Raw genomic sequence first — 16,976 nt, forward strand, 5'->3', positions numbered from 1 at the left:
GCCTCGAAATAGATGGGCTGTGGCAAAGCCTATTATAATTTATAATTATCAGCCGATTTTTTTATCATATATAAATGCAAAAACGCATGTATATTGAAATTATAAAGGAGATATTCCAAAAAAGGAAGTGTTTTATTATTTTAGCATTTTTTTCAATTTATTTAACTATATGATAGAATATAAAGAAGAATTAAAACAAAAGAATAAATATTTCGATAGATTTTCGCGTTAGTTTTCTATAGAAGACTGCAGATAAACGTCAAGACGGAATCTGTTACAGTAATAATAAAGAATGATACATACATGTACATTTCATGTATAATGTGTACACATGAGAGAATATATTTTGCGGTAAAGTGTCGGAGCGAAGACATTTATGCATTTTTCATGACACGAATGCAACTGATTGAGGATGGTGTTTCCTCGCTTTTATGTTAAAACTATAGGATCGTCAATTATCGTTTCTTCATTTAATAAAAGCATGACTTTGATATATTTCTCAATTACGCATTTATTAAGCGCGTTAGCTTTTAAATTGAAAATGAATAAAACACTAGGCATTCTATGTGTCTGTTTAAATTAATTCAACATTTATCGTTATTATATGTATATAGTCATAAACGTTTTTTTCTTTTTTAATTATATTTTTCTGTGAATATACATTTAAATCCTTTATTATAGACGACTTTCTCTTTTTTCTCTATTATCTTTACTTCAACTTTCATCACATAATTCACGCTTTTTTATCCTCATATAGGATAATTTACGGAAAATCAGCATAACTCTAATAATTACTGAAAATAGAAACGTTTATTTGGTACAATTAAATTTGGTCTTTAAAATATTTTCTCTTTAGAATTGCAAATTGCTTATACTACGCGATTTTCATGGAAGCACATTATTGTGAAAAGCATGTTTATGCTATCTATTTTTATATTATTATCAAGGAAAACAATTTGATGCAAAAAGCTGGCTGGTTCGTAATAATTTGTAATGAGAATCAGGATGTCAAATTATTATGTTTACCGTCGTATTTATGATTTTCAATATCCTGCAATCGATTACAAATTGCTCCTGTTTTATATGTTGCATAAAGTTATATGAGAGAGTTACATGATATGAATATTACTATCGTGGTAGTTGAGTACGTAATGAGTAACATGATAACTGCGGGTATACTGAGAGAAAAATATATTAAATATTAATAAATATTTGTTTGAATAGTACTAGCTACATATTTACTAAATGTTAACATATATTTATTTCGTACGAGGATTTAACTATAATTTGCTTATTTAATATTTTTTTATTGCAAGTAAATGTTAAGTTAGTCTTACTATTTAAACAAATATTTATTAGTATATTTTTTTAATATAGCAATTAATGAGATAATAATTCTATTACATCGTTTGGAAAACAGCAACATCAATATTCGAAGTGAAATATTTTTAAAGAAATGTTTAAATGTAAATATTTAGAAAGGCATGTTACAATGCATATATCTTTTTTGTAAAACATTATCTTATCAATAGAGTACATATAAATTTATTTAATTTAGAATATTTAAGAGAAAATTTTCAATAAACATTCCATCGTAATTAAACTCTCTGTAAATTCACATTACTCGTGAAATGCACGTGAAATTCATTTGCTAGACGAGATCAAACAACTCGGTGAAATAGACTTGCCACAAACTTAAAATAATCTTAATTAGGAGCAAGTAAGCGTGTCACTGAAATATACGTGAAATATAAATATAACATTTTTATGCTAGCAATTTAGAAAGAAGAAGAGAAAAAGAGGAAAAGAAGAGAGAGAGAGAGAGAAATAAATTAGCAATGTAAGACCAGAATGTTATCCTTGCTAGAGAGAAATATTTAACGAGACACGCGATTTCTCCCGAGTTATTTAATTGTCGCATATACTGAGTAAACGAAAGGTACTATAATTTTCATGCAATGCTAAATATTCACCGGATTGCAGAACGCAGATGAGAGATAGCCATCGAAAGGGGAGTTAAAATTATTTACGCGCCATTGCGAATTATTACAATGGATCGCGACAGGGAAATAAAATTCCAGTTTACTTTCTATTCATTTTCGTTTTTCCACATTTAGTTTCTGCGAATATTACGATTTATTGATAAGTTTATCTGTCAGACTGTAGTTTTTGCATTAAGGCCTATTTTATAAAATTAAATCATTTTCAAGTGACATAGCTGAGAGCGTGCATGTTTATATAATCGATACATTGCATAGTGATATAAAATTAATTTTTATATCACTATGCAATGTAGGTACGCGTTATTGGTATCTAATTCTATTAAGAAATTCAAAATTACGATAATTATTTGAAATGCAAAATATTAAAATTAGAAATAAATTTCTATTAGTCAAATTTCGGAAATATTTCTATTAAAAAATACAATTTTGATACAATAATTAGTAAAATTATAGACATATTAATGATTATTTAACTCTAAACAAGAAAGTATACTTCTTTAAATATTATTTAGGTAATTATAATTGCTTATATTTCTTAAATATTTTAATAAAAATTACTACGTAATATTTTAATTAAATTCATTAGATTATTATAATAAAACGTGTATTAGTTTTATTTGTTATTTTTTCAAGTTCTATTGTTTATCTGTAGTTATATGAATTTATCAGAAGAGTCGTTGCAATTTTGCATTAATTCAGTTAACATTCGTATATTACTATATTTTTATGTACAAATATTTGATTTAGCTTGAAAGCTTCGCGGATGGCATTATATAAATATAATAATAATATTAGGGTAAAATATTATATTTGGGCACAATATTTTTAATGTGAAGATGTGTGTACATTTTTAAATGTATATATTTCTAGTCTATTTTATAATTATTTTAAACGAAATTCTGGCTGAAATTTTTCCCATTTTGATTTTTTAGCACAGAAAATGCGGAACTCTTTTTTTACTTTTTTTTTATAAGGAATTAAAAATTTTATTAACTTCGTGAATCTAGCTCATTACTTTCCCATCAAAATACTAGAAAATAATAAATATTTTCACTTTTAGTTACTTTTAGATTTTTTTCAACACCCTGTATATAGCTTTGCACATATATATTCTTTAAAAAAAATATATTATCTATAAATCTAAAACCAGATATATTATGATCAAATATTTACCTTTACACCATAGTTGCTCTCCTCATAAATAATGGAAACATAGCTCCAACCCATTGTCAATACAATGTCGACCATTGCTTTGACTTGATAATGATCGCTAGGTATGGTACGGCTGAAATATTCGAAGCGTTGCTTGTTGGAAAGCTCTGGACTTGTCGAAAAAAAAGAGACCTGTAACATAATAGCCAATTTGTCATCTTAAATTCTTCAAATATGACGGAGTTGCTATAAATTTTACAACATTGTGTATACTTAATTATTATATCATGATTTTGTAACGAGAGAATATAAAAGTATTTATGTTTGTATAAAATATTTTTATTTATTCAAAATGCAGTGAAACGCATAATGTAGATAAATTACGTTGTTTACGTTTAACTCCATCATCATTTCTTTTCTCTGTCTCTTGAGATTAAATTTATATTATCCATTATATTATCCAAGAGTTGTTTTGCTTAGATTTCTAAAATGAAAAATAAATAGTTTTTCATATTAAATCATCAAAGAGCCAAATGAATTTAATTTTACTACTTTTTAAATAACTACATTTTTTCGCTTTTTTATTTAAACTTTAAATTGAAATTTGTTTTGTAAATTTACATTCGTATTGTTTAATAAAAGCATATAAATAGGCGTGTACATATTATAAAAAAAATAATGATACAAAAATCTCGTATATAATTTCTATCATTCATATTCTATCATTCATGTAGATTTCTATTTATTCGAAATCTTTAAACTCTCTGTGAAAAAGTTTTTTCTCTTTTTTATTTGTTTCTAATTTTGAATCTGAAGAACGATATTGGATTTTTCATTACATTGCGTACGACATTGTAGAACACGGATATTTGCATTAGTAGATACTGGATAATTCTGTTCATGATTGCAGGCGAGTAGTTGTGCTTAACTAAAAGCGAAGTAAACTTGGATCCTGCAAATAGCTGTCGTTTTCGCTAGCCTCAAATTTTCCAGTTCTAGTACTGTCAGACCGAGAGAGAGAGCGAAAGCATGTATAGTTTAGAGAGTTACATGTAAACTTGTATGTATGTTCTTTTTTTTTTTTGGAAAGGAAAAGTAAAGTTAATCGATTATTTATATTGTTCTTTAAAGCATATTATACTACCAAAATGAGGTTTAGGATTTTAGCGCTACACAGTATACGAATTCATTAAAAATATCTTATCGATTTAAGTATTAAAATGCTAATGAAAATATAGCATCAAAACTCGAGAGGTATAAGTAATTAAACAGTTGTTATACGAAACTAGAGAAGCTAAAGATTCAAGAATTTTATAATGTAAGGATTTAAAGATTAAAGATCACAAAATTTACAGGCTTAAGCGACTACAAATCGAAAAATTCGGAATCAAAGTTTTGTAGAATCGCATATTTAAAGAACAAAGTTTAAGGAGTTCACAAAATACCTATATGTTTTAATAAATCTATTTAAATAAATAAAAAGTTAAATACACTTACCAATTTAACGATCTGATATACATATATATGACAATTTGTAATATTTATTATATTTTATTCACGAATATGAATATAATATAATTTTTAGAGACAGAATGTTCAGAAAATGATGACAGTTCTATATAAGGGATCGTTTATCTAAGTCTAAGTCATGCGTTTCATCATAACTTCATAATAAGTTCCATCATCAGTTTGTCGTTTATCTATGGACCAAGTTCTCCCTCTTTCCATACAATGTTCTTTGTTCACCATTTGTGACGCTTATCGAAGAATAGGCGATTTTGAGTTAGCCGCATGTGGCAACACAGATAATTAATCATCTTTTCCAGGAAGGCGGATGTAAGGCGACGCCTTCGCGAAATCGACTTGCCGATTATACAACTCACGTTACGCCTTGGAGAACTTTGACGAAGCTATATTCCATTATTGTTCTTACGATTATTAACCAAGCTTTTCAAATTGCTATACAAATTGAATTTCTATACTGCATGTTTAATAATTTTGACTCGTTAAAAGACAAATAACAATTGACTCGAAATAAGATAAGATCTAATTTTTTATTATAACATTCATTATAGTTTTGTTATCTCTAAGCTATTTTGTCATCTCTATCGTAGATATGTTTCATATTCGTAGTTTAATTTGGTTGCCCTCGATGATAGTTCGATTTGTCTTAGCAAGTAATGAGGTTTCAAAATGTTCGATCTGTACAAGCAACATCGATGCGTAAGCATCCGATGAGTTTATGTAGTGAGAAACGAGGTGGTGTTATCTCACACCATGAAGGTACCAGCGCTACTTTTCTCCGCAACAATGCGCGTCCTATCATACATCGCGGGTATTGCACAACATGGCGAATATATTTATCATGGTTTGTCAGATTTAGAGTGGCTACTATATATCCACTATAGTAACTTGCTCGTCCGACCGTACACCATGCATCGAAGAATCATACAAAACTTTAACTCGATTCACTTGATTGGCTTGCTTTATTGATTATACAGTATCTGTATTTTTCTTTACCTTCAACGCTAAAATAAAAATATTGATAAAATAAACATATATATACATAATATTAATGGAAAGCAGAGATTTTAGCATTAATTATTCGCACAAGTTTTCATGATTTTTCTCTTTCTCTTCATTTTTTTTTTACTAACGGCGCTTATCTATAATCTATGAAAGATTAAAAATCTATAAAAAGATTAATATTTAAGGAAATATGGTAGAAAATTTTTATTGCTTTTACCACAAATATAAGGAAAGAAATAATAAATAATTTAATTAATATTATTTATTGATGTAGAAAAACAGCTTATTATTTGACAAAATGGATTTATATAATGTGTGTGTGTGTGTGTGTGTGTGTGTAAAATAAAGTTTAACGTTCGTATATACATATTATATGATTAAATAAAAAATTTTTTAAAATACGTATATATTTGAAAAAGAACAATTAATTCTATTTGATCCGAAAGTCATTACCGATACGGAAAATTTTATTTTGTATATTATACTTTCTGCACAATTTTACACCGGAAAATTTATATTTAACAAGGATTGAATAACTTAGCACACATGTTACCTGTTTTACTGTTACTTCCAAGTTAATTGGAGATTATATGATACGGATTCTATGCCCGGATGTTTGCATTTTTTACTATGTGTGGGCTTATACCAATATAGCTAGTCCTTTTGCAGGATCTAGAAAACGACGTTATCGTTAATTGAAATGAACCGGCTGCGCCCAAACCGCGCGAAATTGCAAGCACAATTCGCTGCGCCGATAAAATAGAGTAAAAGGATACATTCTCCGAAATTATTCGGTAAATTCGTCAATTCTTTAGTTACAATTTAGTTTCGGTGATTTAATATGCTTGTATCAGCTTATATAATATATCATCCATAAGAAATTGCCTTTAACGGTCGAGCTGGATCTTAGGTGCTAATAATTCCGTGTGAATTTATATATTACGTACGCTGTAAAAAATAAAATGTTAATAGGGCTCAGACAGACGAGCGATTTTGTAGCGCCACAATCGCAAACGTCGACCGTTCATACGGAGCTATTTTCTGGCGTTACAGAAAAGCATCGCGAATTGTCGCGAATACGTTCACATAGCTCCGTATGAACGGGTCGACGTTTGCGATTGTGGCGCTACAAAATCGCTCGTCTGATGACGCTTATCGAAGAATAGGCGATTTTGAGTTAGCCGCATGTGGCAACACAGATAATTAATCATCTTTTCCAGGAAGGCGGATGTAAGGCGACGCCTTCGCGAAATCGACTTGCCGATTATACAACTCACGTTACGCCTTGGAGAACTTTGACGAAGCTATATTCCATTATTGTTCTTACGATTATTAACCAAGCTTTTCAAATTGCTATACAAATTGAATTTCTATACTGCATGTTTAATAATTTTGACTCGTTAAAAGACAAATAACAATTGACTCGAAATAAGATAAGATCTAATTTTTTATTATAACATTCATTATAGTTTTGTTATCTCTAAGCTATTTTGTCATCTCTATCGTAGATATGTTTCATATTCGTAGTTTAATTTGGTTGCCCTCGATGATAGTTCGATTTGTCTTAGCAAGTAATGAGGTTTCAAAATGTTCGATCTGTACAAGCAACATCGATGCGTAAGCATCCGATGAGTTTATGTAGTGAGAAACGAGGTGGTGTTATCTCACACCATGAAGGTACCAGCGCTACTTTTCTCCGCAACAATGCGCGTCCTATCATACATCGCGGGTATTGCACAACATGGCGAATATATTTATCATGGTTTGTCAGATTTAGAGTGGCTACTATATATCCACTATAGTAACTTGCTCGTCCGACCGTACACCATGCATCGAAGAATCATACAAAACTTTAACTCGATTCACTTGATTGGCTTGCTTTATTGATTATACAGTATCTGTATTTTTCTTTACCTTCAACGCTAAAATAAAAATATTGATAAAATAAACATATATATACATAATATTAATGGAAAGCAGAGATTTTAGCATTAATTATTCGCACAAGTTTTCATGATTTTTCTCTTTCTCTTCATTTTTTTTTTACTAACGGCGCTTATCTATAATCTATGAAAGATTAAAAATCTATAAAAAGATTAATATTTAAGGAAATATGGTAGAAAATTTTTATTGCTTTTACCACAAATATAAGGAAAGAAATAATAAATAATTTAATTAATATTATTTATTGATGTAGAAAAACAGCTTATTATTTGACAAAATGGATTTATATAATGTGTGTGTGTGTGTGTGTGTGTGTGTAAAATAAAGTTTAACGTTCGTATATACATATTATATGATTAAATAAAAAATTTTTTAAAATACGTATATATTTGAAAAAGAACAATTAATTCTATTTGATCCGAAAGTCATTACCGATACGGAAAATTTTATTTTGTATATTATACTTTCTGCACAATTTTACACCGGAAAATTTATATTTAACAAGGATTGAATAACTTAGCACACATGTTACCTGTTTTACTGTTACTTCCAAGTTAATTGGAGATTATATGATACGGATTCTATGCCCGGATGTTTGCATTTTTTACTATGTGTGGGCTTATACCAATATAGCTAGTCCTTTTGCAGGATCTAGAAAACGACGTTATCGTTAATTGAAATGAACCGGCTGCGCCCAAACCGCGCGAAATTGCAAGCACAATTCGCTGCGCCGATAAAATAGAGTAAAAGGATACATTCTCCGAAATTATTCGGTAAATTCGTCAATTCTTTAGTTACAATTTAGTTTCGGTGATTTAATATGCTTGTATCAGCTTATATAATATATCATCCATAAGAAATTGCCTTTAACGGTCGAGCTGGATCTTAGGTGCTAATAATTCCGTGTGAATTTATATATTACGTACGCTGTAAAAAATAAAATGTTAATAGGGCTCAGACAGACGAGCGATTTTGTAGCGCCACAATCGCAAACGTCGACCGTTCATACGGAGCTATTTTCTGGCGTTACAGAAAAGCATCGCGAATTGTCGCGAATACGTTCACATAGCTCCGTATGAACGGGTCGACGTTTGCGATTGTGGCGCTACAAAATCGCTCGTCTGTCTGAGCCCTTAACTCAAAGACGTTGAGTGGATTTTCCGAGACATGCAAAAATGTTAACATTTTTATATGTCTCAGAAAATCCACTCAACGTCTTTGAGTTAAAATTAACATTTTATTTTTTACAGTGTATATGTCTTTTAAACCGAGCATCGAACAATTTTTCGGCTTTAAAACGCGACTATACGAAACTATCGCAATAATATCACGAGTTAAATTATCTAGCAATTTAACATATAAATTCACACGGAATTATAATAGCATCTAAGATCCAGCCCGATCGTTAAAGGCAATTTCTTATTGGTTGTGTTTCTCACATGTACGGTCCTATAAGATTTAATATTTAAATGTAATATATCAGTTGCATTGTTATGATAACTATAAAAAATAATTATTATATATAGCTATTTTCTTTTGTTTAAAAAGCACATGACTTTTAATTTAATTATTTATTTCCATCAATCTTCTAATAAATTGCATTGAAATTAGACGTGCCCGAAAATTTAATATATGTATAATTATCTATTTATATCAAAACTAATCATATGCTTGTATCCTTATACATTGTGTGTACACGAAATTATTATTAAACAAAAATATATATGTAAAAATTTTGAAAATTGAAACAATTTGCTAACGAAATTTGATAATGGAAAAAGAGAATGACTACTTTGAAGATATTTGTCATAAATCAAATAAAATGTTCAGGGAAGTGAATTGGATCGTGATAAAAATGCTAATTGCCGGCGGCCGACGTTATAAAGTTCGCGTTAATTAAAAAATTTTACGAGCGATTATAAGTATACTTTTAATCGGATAATGTAAATCACACCCGTCTAAAGACTTTATAGATTGAATCTAATTATTTTCATCAGAGATCATTTCTGAAAATTTCATCTTTTAATAATGACACCAAAGGTGACATATAAATGATCGTTTTACGCTTTCTCTCTAATTCTTTACAAGAAATGATTTCCAATCACTGTATTACGTCTTCTCGCCTTGTCCCAACAAATACGACGATCGAGGAGTTACGGAAGAAGGCTTATCTTATCGATCGTTATTCAAATCTACATCAACGGTATATTTCCAAGTGAGAAATTTCGTAAGGGCGATGCAGCTTGCTGGCAAGATGCGATTTCATTATTTAGTTCACTGAGTTGAGCTCGCGTCGGCTTACGTCTTGAATCTCGATCGTAATCCCGCGAGTTTCGGTATTCCTAGCAGAGATGGAAATCCACTTACAGAAATTGCTGCTCAGCGTTTTCTTTCTAACTAATTCGATTCGTGAAAATCGTGACTGAAATTTATGACATACGGCAGTGACATACTTATAGTACAATTAAAGCCTGCTTCAATGGGACAGTAATAATTAATGAAGAGCAAAATGTGTTATTATTGATCGATTAGAAGATTACTGTGTGTACAATTAGAAGCAATGAGGTTACGACAAGTTCAGGATGCGAATCTCTCTCTTGTGCAATGAATAAATATGATCTTGACCGCATATTCTTAAACACATCCGAAAAAAAGTGTCGCAACCTCATTGCTTCTAACTGTACAACATAGACTCTCTCTTAAATAATAATGATTAAGCATAGAGCGAGTATAATTTTATAATATCTTACTATGTCTTATAATATTTTTTAATTATATAGAAATTAAATTATTTAATCAAATAATAAAAATTAATTTTTTCTCTAAGCTTTATTTGTATAAATATTAGAGACACTACTTGCAAGTCAATAACACCATTATTTTACCACTTCTATCATGATAAATTAAAGCATTAATTTTTTATATTTTTTTTTAGAAAAATAGTTTTCGCGCAAATTTGCAGGGATTATTTTATAGATAACTTTTATTAGATACTCTTACGTGTATACGTTAATTAATTTAACAATTTTTAGACGTTCATGAATTTCAAATTGCGAACAAAAGAGCTTGATACGGAGTAATTTAAGCACGAGTACTGGAAGCTGTAATTTAGCTACCTCTCAGAATTGCCTTGAGTCTTTGTACGCGTGTGTTATCGAATCCTGTGAACTGACTCCTGTTCGCTTGTCGATCATGTCGCGACACATGTACGTGTACACGTAGGATACTGATTGACACGAATAGTGAAGCTCCCTTTGACGTGTATGCACTTTCCGCTCACATGCTTAGTGTTCATGCGGAGTGTTATGCCTGTGTTTCTATGTCGATCGTACGTCATCGCACTGACAAGTTGTGGAGAAATCGTTTAGTTAAGCGGTTGTCCGCAGTCGCTTCGGATCGTTCGTAACTATGACGAGTATAGCGATACCTGTCGATATAAGCAGTTAACATGATGAATAATGTATTTCGTTTCTGGTTTATAACATATGTATAAGCCAATTAGAAAATACATTTTTTATGCCTCGCGAGAACATGTCCTAAATATTACATTTTATATTAATAATAATACTTACTTTTTTGCGATCGTTGCATTATTGCAAAAACCATTATGCACATTTGCATTCAATATAAATTACAAAATTTATACGAATAAGTATATGTAAAATAATTTTGAACCAAATTTCACGCATGATTGTTCCAAATGTGGCAATCTAATATTTTGAAAAAATGCTATCAAAATTATAAGATTGATTACTTTAGATGATAAAACGTTATTCAGGAAGATAATGTTCTTAATATTACAGACATGTTCTGTCATTGGAGGAGATCGACTTTAATCCAGATTTTGCCTCAAGTTGTCGCGAAAGTGATGAAGATCGAACGTTTTCCAATCTCGTCTGTTATGAATATGGATAAACTAAATTGCTAGGTTGTATGAAGGAAAAATGTGGTAAGTTTGTGGGATGCTTTTTTCAGTCGAATAACTCTTTCATATAGGAAAAAAAACCACTTAATATGTAGTAGCTTTCAAGTACAGTTTGAAATATTAAATAGTTTATTTTAACAATAATAATAACGGTAGAACTAGCAGTAATTATAATATTGTAATTTTTTAATTAAAAGTTTACATATAATATGATAAACTAGAAAAATTGATGTTTTTATATATTACGTAAAGTCGTAAACTATGCGTCATATATGAGGAATATCCAATTCAAACTACATTATATATAATAACTGCCAGTAGTTCATTTTTTTTATTTGGAAACAAGTTTATTAAAAGTTCGGTCTATTTGGGGAAATACTAGCAAGCACTTAAATTTTTCGTGAAAAAACCTCAACTCTTTTAAGCAAAAGTATGAAATTGACTGGGTCGAAGAATTCATAAAAGTTTGCAACTTTTTTTTAGAATAAGCAAAAAGCGATCCCGTTTTACGTCACATTCTCGAACAGTTTTCTAGTTTAGCATAACGCCGACGTGATAAGTTTCACAAGACCGAGTAGCTTAATAGACGCGTCAAAGAAAGCAAAAGTAAGTGCGAAAAAAATAAAATCGCTATATTTGCTACGTATAGGTAGTGAATATAAAAAGTTTTATGACTTATTGGCAATAACCTCGATAAATAAGAATCAGATACTAATATAATGATATTAGGTTTAGATAAAGTTTTTAGTGAGCATAAATTAGAAATACCCGTAAAGCAATATGGTAATGCAAGTTACGATTTTATGAAATTATTATATTATCGATTATAATAATATTGCAATTCAAAGATTAATTCAAACGTGTTTGATAAAATATTAATGCATATTTTCTGCCGATATAATTTTCATTTTTGAAATGATTTAAAATATTTTATATGAATATTACATCATATAAACATTACAGTGTTATTATTATTCAATACATACTTTACTGATTAATGGAATTTTTCGGTGATATCTAAATTTACTAATTTAAAAAAAAATTATATAAAAAGGAAATCTACATTTATTTCCTATTTTGCATAGTATTTTTACATTTAACTTGTACTCGTAGATACATTTAACCTGTATCTAAAATAGAACTTGCGGTATACTTTGACAAAGTATTATTTTGTTTTCTTATGCAAATGCGATTCAAATGCGCTTTAGAGAGTAGTTCTTCTCAGTTTCTGGTAGCTGGTATGATAGATCACGATGTCGCAGATCTGTTTCGCAAACTTACGCTCAACCGTAGAAATGGATAGAAATCCTACCGAAAGAATTATGGACTAAAATTAAATCCGCCGCCGTTTCCCTAGACTTATATTCCACTTGATCCTTTCACGTCTTCTCTGAAATCCTCGCAAAATCTCTTTCAAACTCCGCCACCGCGGATCTTTAGAGGCATGAATCGCGCGGTGACGAGTTTTCGCGAAAGTATCGCTCTTTGTCACAAACACCTGAGTCGTCCAAAAGTAAGAATTGTATCTATAGGAGTCGTTTCTCATGGGGACGGTATGTTTCGACAATATAATACACCTCCCTAGTTTTGTTTGTAATGTATTAAGAACTTTATAGCTGACAAACTATAAAACAAAATTCATCGTTTTATTCGATTTATGATTGTAAAGTTTGCACATATATACGGAAAATATTATTTAATTAAAATATTTGATTAAATTATTTTACTCTAAAGTATTTTAGTAAAAATATTAAAATTTAGCTAGCTACAGATTTATATAAAATTTTTTTACCTACACGCATCGATATGAATTATTTAGATATTTTATCATTGATCGCGTCATATATCCTATTCGATGTGAGTTAAAGGTTATTATCATCTCTTGTCACACTAAATTGCTGTTTAGATCCTTTCTTAACATGATTTTCATAAGTTTGCATGTAAATGCACATATTATCATGTTCGACCTTCACTATACACGTATCTATCACGGCGAGAAACCGACATCGTAAAATGAGATCCTGACAATATGGACGATATAAGCAGGTTAATCTTCTAACTTATACACCAGAATCGACTATTGGTACTTCGAGCTAAGGAGCTTTAGATGAACTATTATTATAGAGTTACCTCGGAACCTCAGAATTCGAGTATTCGATGATCAACAAGTTCAAGTTTGTCCTCAAGTTGGACTATAATGAACATATGCTTATAGTTAGCACTATTAGACGAATCTATCAATATCGGGGAAGAGGTTTAAAGGATTTCAAAGATTTCTAAATAATTACATTACAGTCAATATATAAAAAATACATGTTGAAATAATATTATAGCCATGAAAGATATTTTTCTCCTTGCTTAAATAAATGATCATTAAGTTTTACTTTGTTGTCGGGTTGTAAGAAATTATGAACATAAGAAATTACGAACTATAATAGCGCTTTGTATGATACTATTGAAATTTTATTCTGATTTACCCTTAGTCGATAACAAATATCGAAATAACAGAGAGTTAGTAAAAGTTTAATAGCAATATGGCATTTTCGCGGCTGGACGGATAACGTGTTATAGTAACACTCTTTAAACCTCAACCTAATAGAGCGCTGAGAGATAAAACGGGCCAAGAGACTCGAATGGCTTATAAGGAAAGTAACGTTAGATGAGGTGATTTCACGGTACGAAGATTTTAAACCGCAGGTTCTGTAAACTTTCGTCAAGAATGAAGTTTTCACGGTTTACTGCCATCTAACCTGGCATTTTCATTCTCCAGTATCTAGAAGTACACACACGACGATATTGTCTAGTTCTAAACCTTTGTAGAAGAGTATTAAAAATTGTAAAAAACACGTTATCATATATACATATATAGTATGTATATATATTGTATATATATATACATATATATTCGTATATTTCTCTTTATCTGTTTACTATTATTGTATATTAATTTTCTAAAATAGGATCGTATTTTTAACTTTTATAAATTAAAATTATTTTGTCAATGCATCATTAATTATTTTTGCATTTATTTGTATAAATAATGTATTATTATGTGCATACATTTTTGCAGATAATAAATATTTCTGTTGTCCATCACTATTTTTTCATTTTATTCAATGAAAAAAATATACACATGAAGAATATTAAACGTCATAGTTAAAACATTTATAACAAAATTCTGTTTTTAAAGAATAATTGTGTGAAAAAAATTTAAATAAAAAAATAAATGAAAGAATACATCATAAAAAAATAAATTTTCGCGGAATATTTTATATAACTCACTCGTCAAGATATTGTATAGTGAAAACTGGATTTATTTACTTACTTGCGGTATTTTGAATAATCGTAGAAGATTGGCAACCTGAATCGAAGTTACTGAACTCGCTGCACCAACGACGCCACTGATTACTTTTCGCACGGCAGTTTTGTTGCAGTGATATTCCGCCCCGTCTATGTTGCTTATCGAACCTGGAATATATAATAACATGACACAATTCTGTTTGTAATTTATTTAAAAGTAATATTTCAAATTAACAAATTAATTAGCTTAATGATGCTTTTATATATGTCAACGAGTTCTATGTCGATGAAATTTTGTTGTTGATAAACACGGGTGTGAGTTGCATTATTATAATAATGATATTGTTTCGTTCGAACCATCATATTTTCATCAGTGCATTGAATATACTGGTCAATTAATCAGTATACGGTAATAATTTGTTTTGTTTTGCGCGAATTGAGAGCGATTTAATCAATAAAATATATGCGAACGATATGAATATTGGTCGATACTTGCAATTCGCATAATATTAACAAAAATTAATGGCATAAGCAATTTAAATATTTCGTTTATTTGTCCATTTATATCAATATCAAACCTATAGTTCTTTATTTGTGTGTGTTGAACGTTGTTCTACATAAATAATCTAAATAATCTGTATATCAACACATTATTAAATTTTTATTCTAAATATACATACATACACATGACTGTGGCTGCGCCATCATATACCTAACATAAAATTAAATAAAATTACAATTTTATTTATGATTCATTCAATTGTGTTTTGTTAGCTAATATCACACAGTTATATATTATGAAACGAAGTCGAATTTAATGAAATTCTTGTAACATGGCAACTCCGTTGTATTTTCGCACTTGTTTTTCTTATTGTTTGAACTTTACTCCACGCAATTTCGCAACATAACACCTGTTGAATCTACCGTTCTTATGTTGTTTGTCATTGATCTACGGTTATAAAAGTAAATTAAGGTAAATTTTGTTGCATATATTATAATAATTTTCAAGATAATACTTGAATAATGAAGCTTTCAAAACAAAAAAACGATCACTAGATTCTTAAAATTTTAAATTTGTGTCGATTTATCGTAGTCCTGTATAATATTTTACTTTTATTATAATTGGCATTGATGCAGTATATACTAAAAGAAATGTATATATACCAATTTATGTTCAATTAAAATATTTTATGTAATTACGTAAGCATAACGTTTATATAAAACACATTGTTACTTGTAGCTGAGTATTGAAGGCCGTATCAAAGAATTTTCAACACGAAATTGTCGCTTACATAAGAAATTAACTTGTCACCTCTACAATTTTACACTTGAACGTCCTTCTTCAGCATCTCGTTTGCACACGTGGCTTGGAAGTGTTTACCGATGAAACTCACTCTTATTTCTATACATAGCTAGTGTAAATGTTTGCTAAAGGCTTAAGTGTCACGAATGTTGAAAGGGTGAGAGACGAGCAATTCTTTCCTGGAGGTTTTGTAATCTCTTTTTCATTCGAGGTTTCATTTTTCTTCTTCAATTTTTTCCTTGTTAAACCATGATGACAGAAGAAATAGGAAAGCTCTCTGCGCGCGAAACATCAACCAAAATCATTGGAAACAAATTTTTTCTTAGAAGATGTATACCTATATACATTCGGCTCATGAACATTAAAAGATGAATAAGAATAAGTTATTATAAGAATGTAAAAATAATATATACAGATGCACAAATAATATTCGGTTTGTTATCGTGAGTGACGCTGCTTGTATACCTTTTTTCGATCTCCGTATGTTCTGCTTTGCGTTGAAAGACGAGACCTATTTTCATGGATCTCCGCACACGATAATGCATGCTCCCTTCAAGATTATGATTTCCAGAAGCGAGATATAGGCCGCGACGCAAACTGACACGACGGACAATATGAAAACGCGAAAAAGAGAGGAAAAACGACTATGAAGAAATTTTTCTTATAACTTCATTTACATGAATGAACGGATAAACTTGAAATGCTATAAGTTCCAATAATAGACACTGCAGTGTTAGTGCGATGATTTATTATTTTAATAATTTAATCGGATAGACACGTTACGATGCCATTTAAAATTTCATATGATAAAATAAAATGT

General features: G+C 29.8%; 1 protein-coding gene across 1 annotated transcript in view; it reads right to left on the reverse strand.

Moving 5' to 3' along the window:
• The window catches only part of Glurb (metabotropic glutamate receptor B), a 79,295-nt gene that overhangs the window by 17,179 nt on the left and 45,140 nt on the right, over positions 1 to 16,976 (reverse strand). The window contains exons 2-3 of the mRNA XM_018551833.1: positions 14,879 to 15,021; positions 3,177 to 3,347 (exon numbers count right to left, since the gene is read on the reverse strand). Coding sequence (XP_018407335.1) covers positions 3,177 to 3,347; positions 14,879 to 15,021 — 314 coding nt within the window. The remainder of the gene's footprint in view (positions 1 to 3,176; positions 3,348 to 14,878; positions 15,022 to 16,976) is intronic.

The sequence above is a fragment of the Cyphomyrmex costatus genome, unplaced genomic scaffold (assembly GCF_001594065.2).
Source record: "Cyphomyrmex costatus isolate MS0001 unplaced genomic scaffold, Ccosl1.0 scaffold10, whole genome shotgun sequence".
Classification (NCBI taxonomy): domain Eukaryota; kingdom Metazoa; phylum Arthropoda; class Insecta; order Hymenoptera; family Formicidae; genus Cyphomyrmex; species Cyphomyrmex costatus.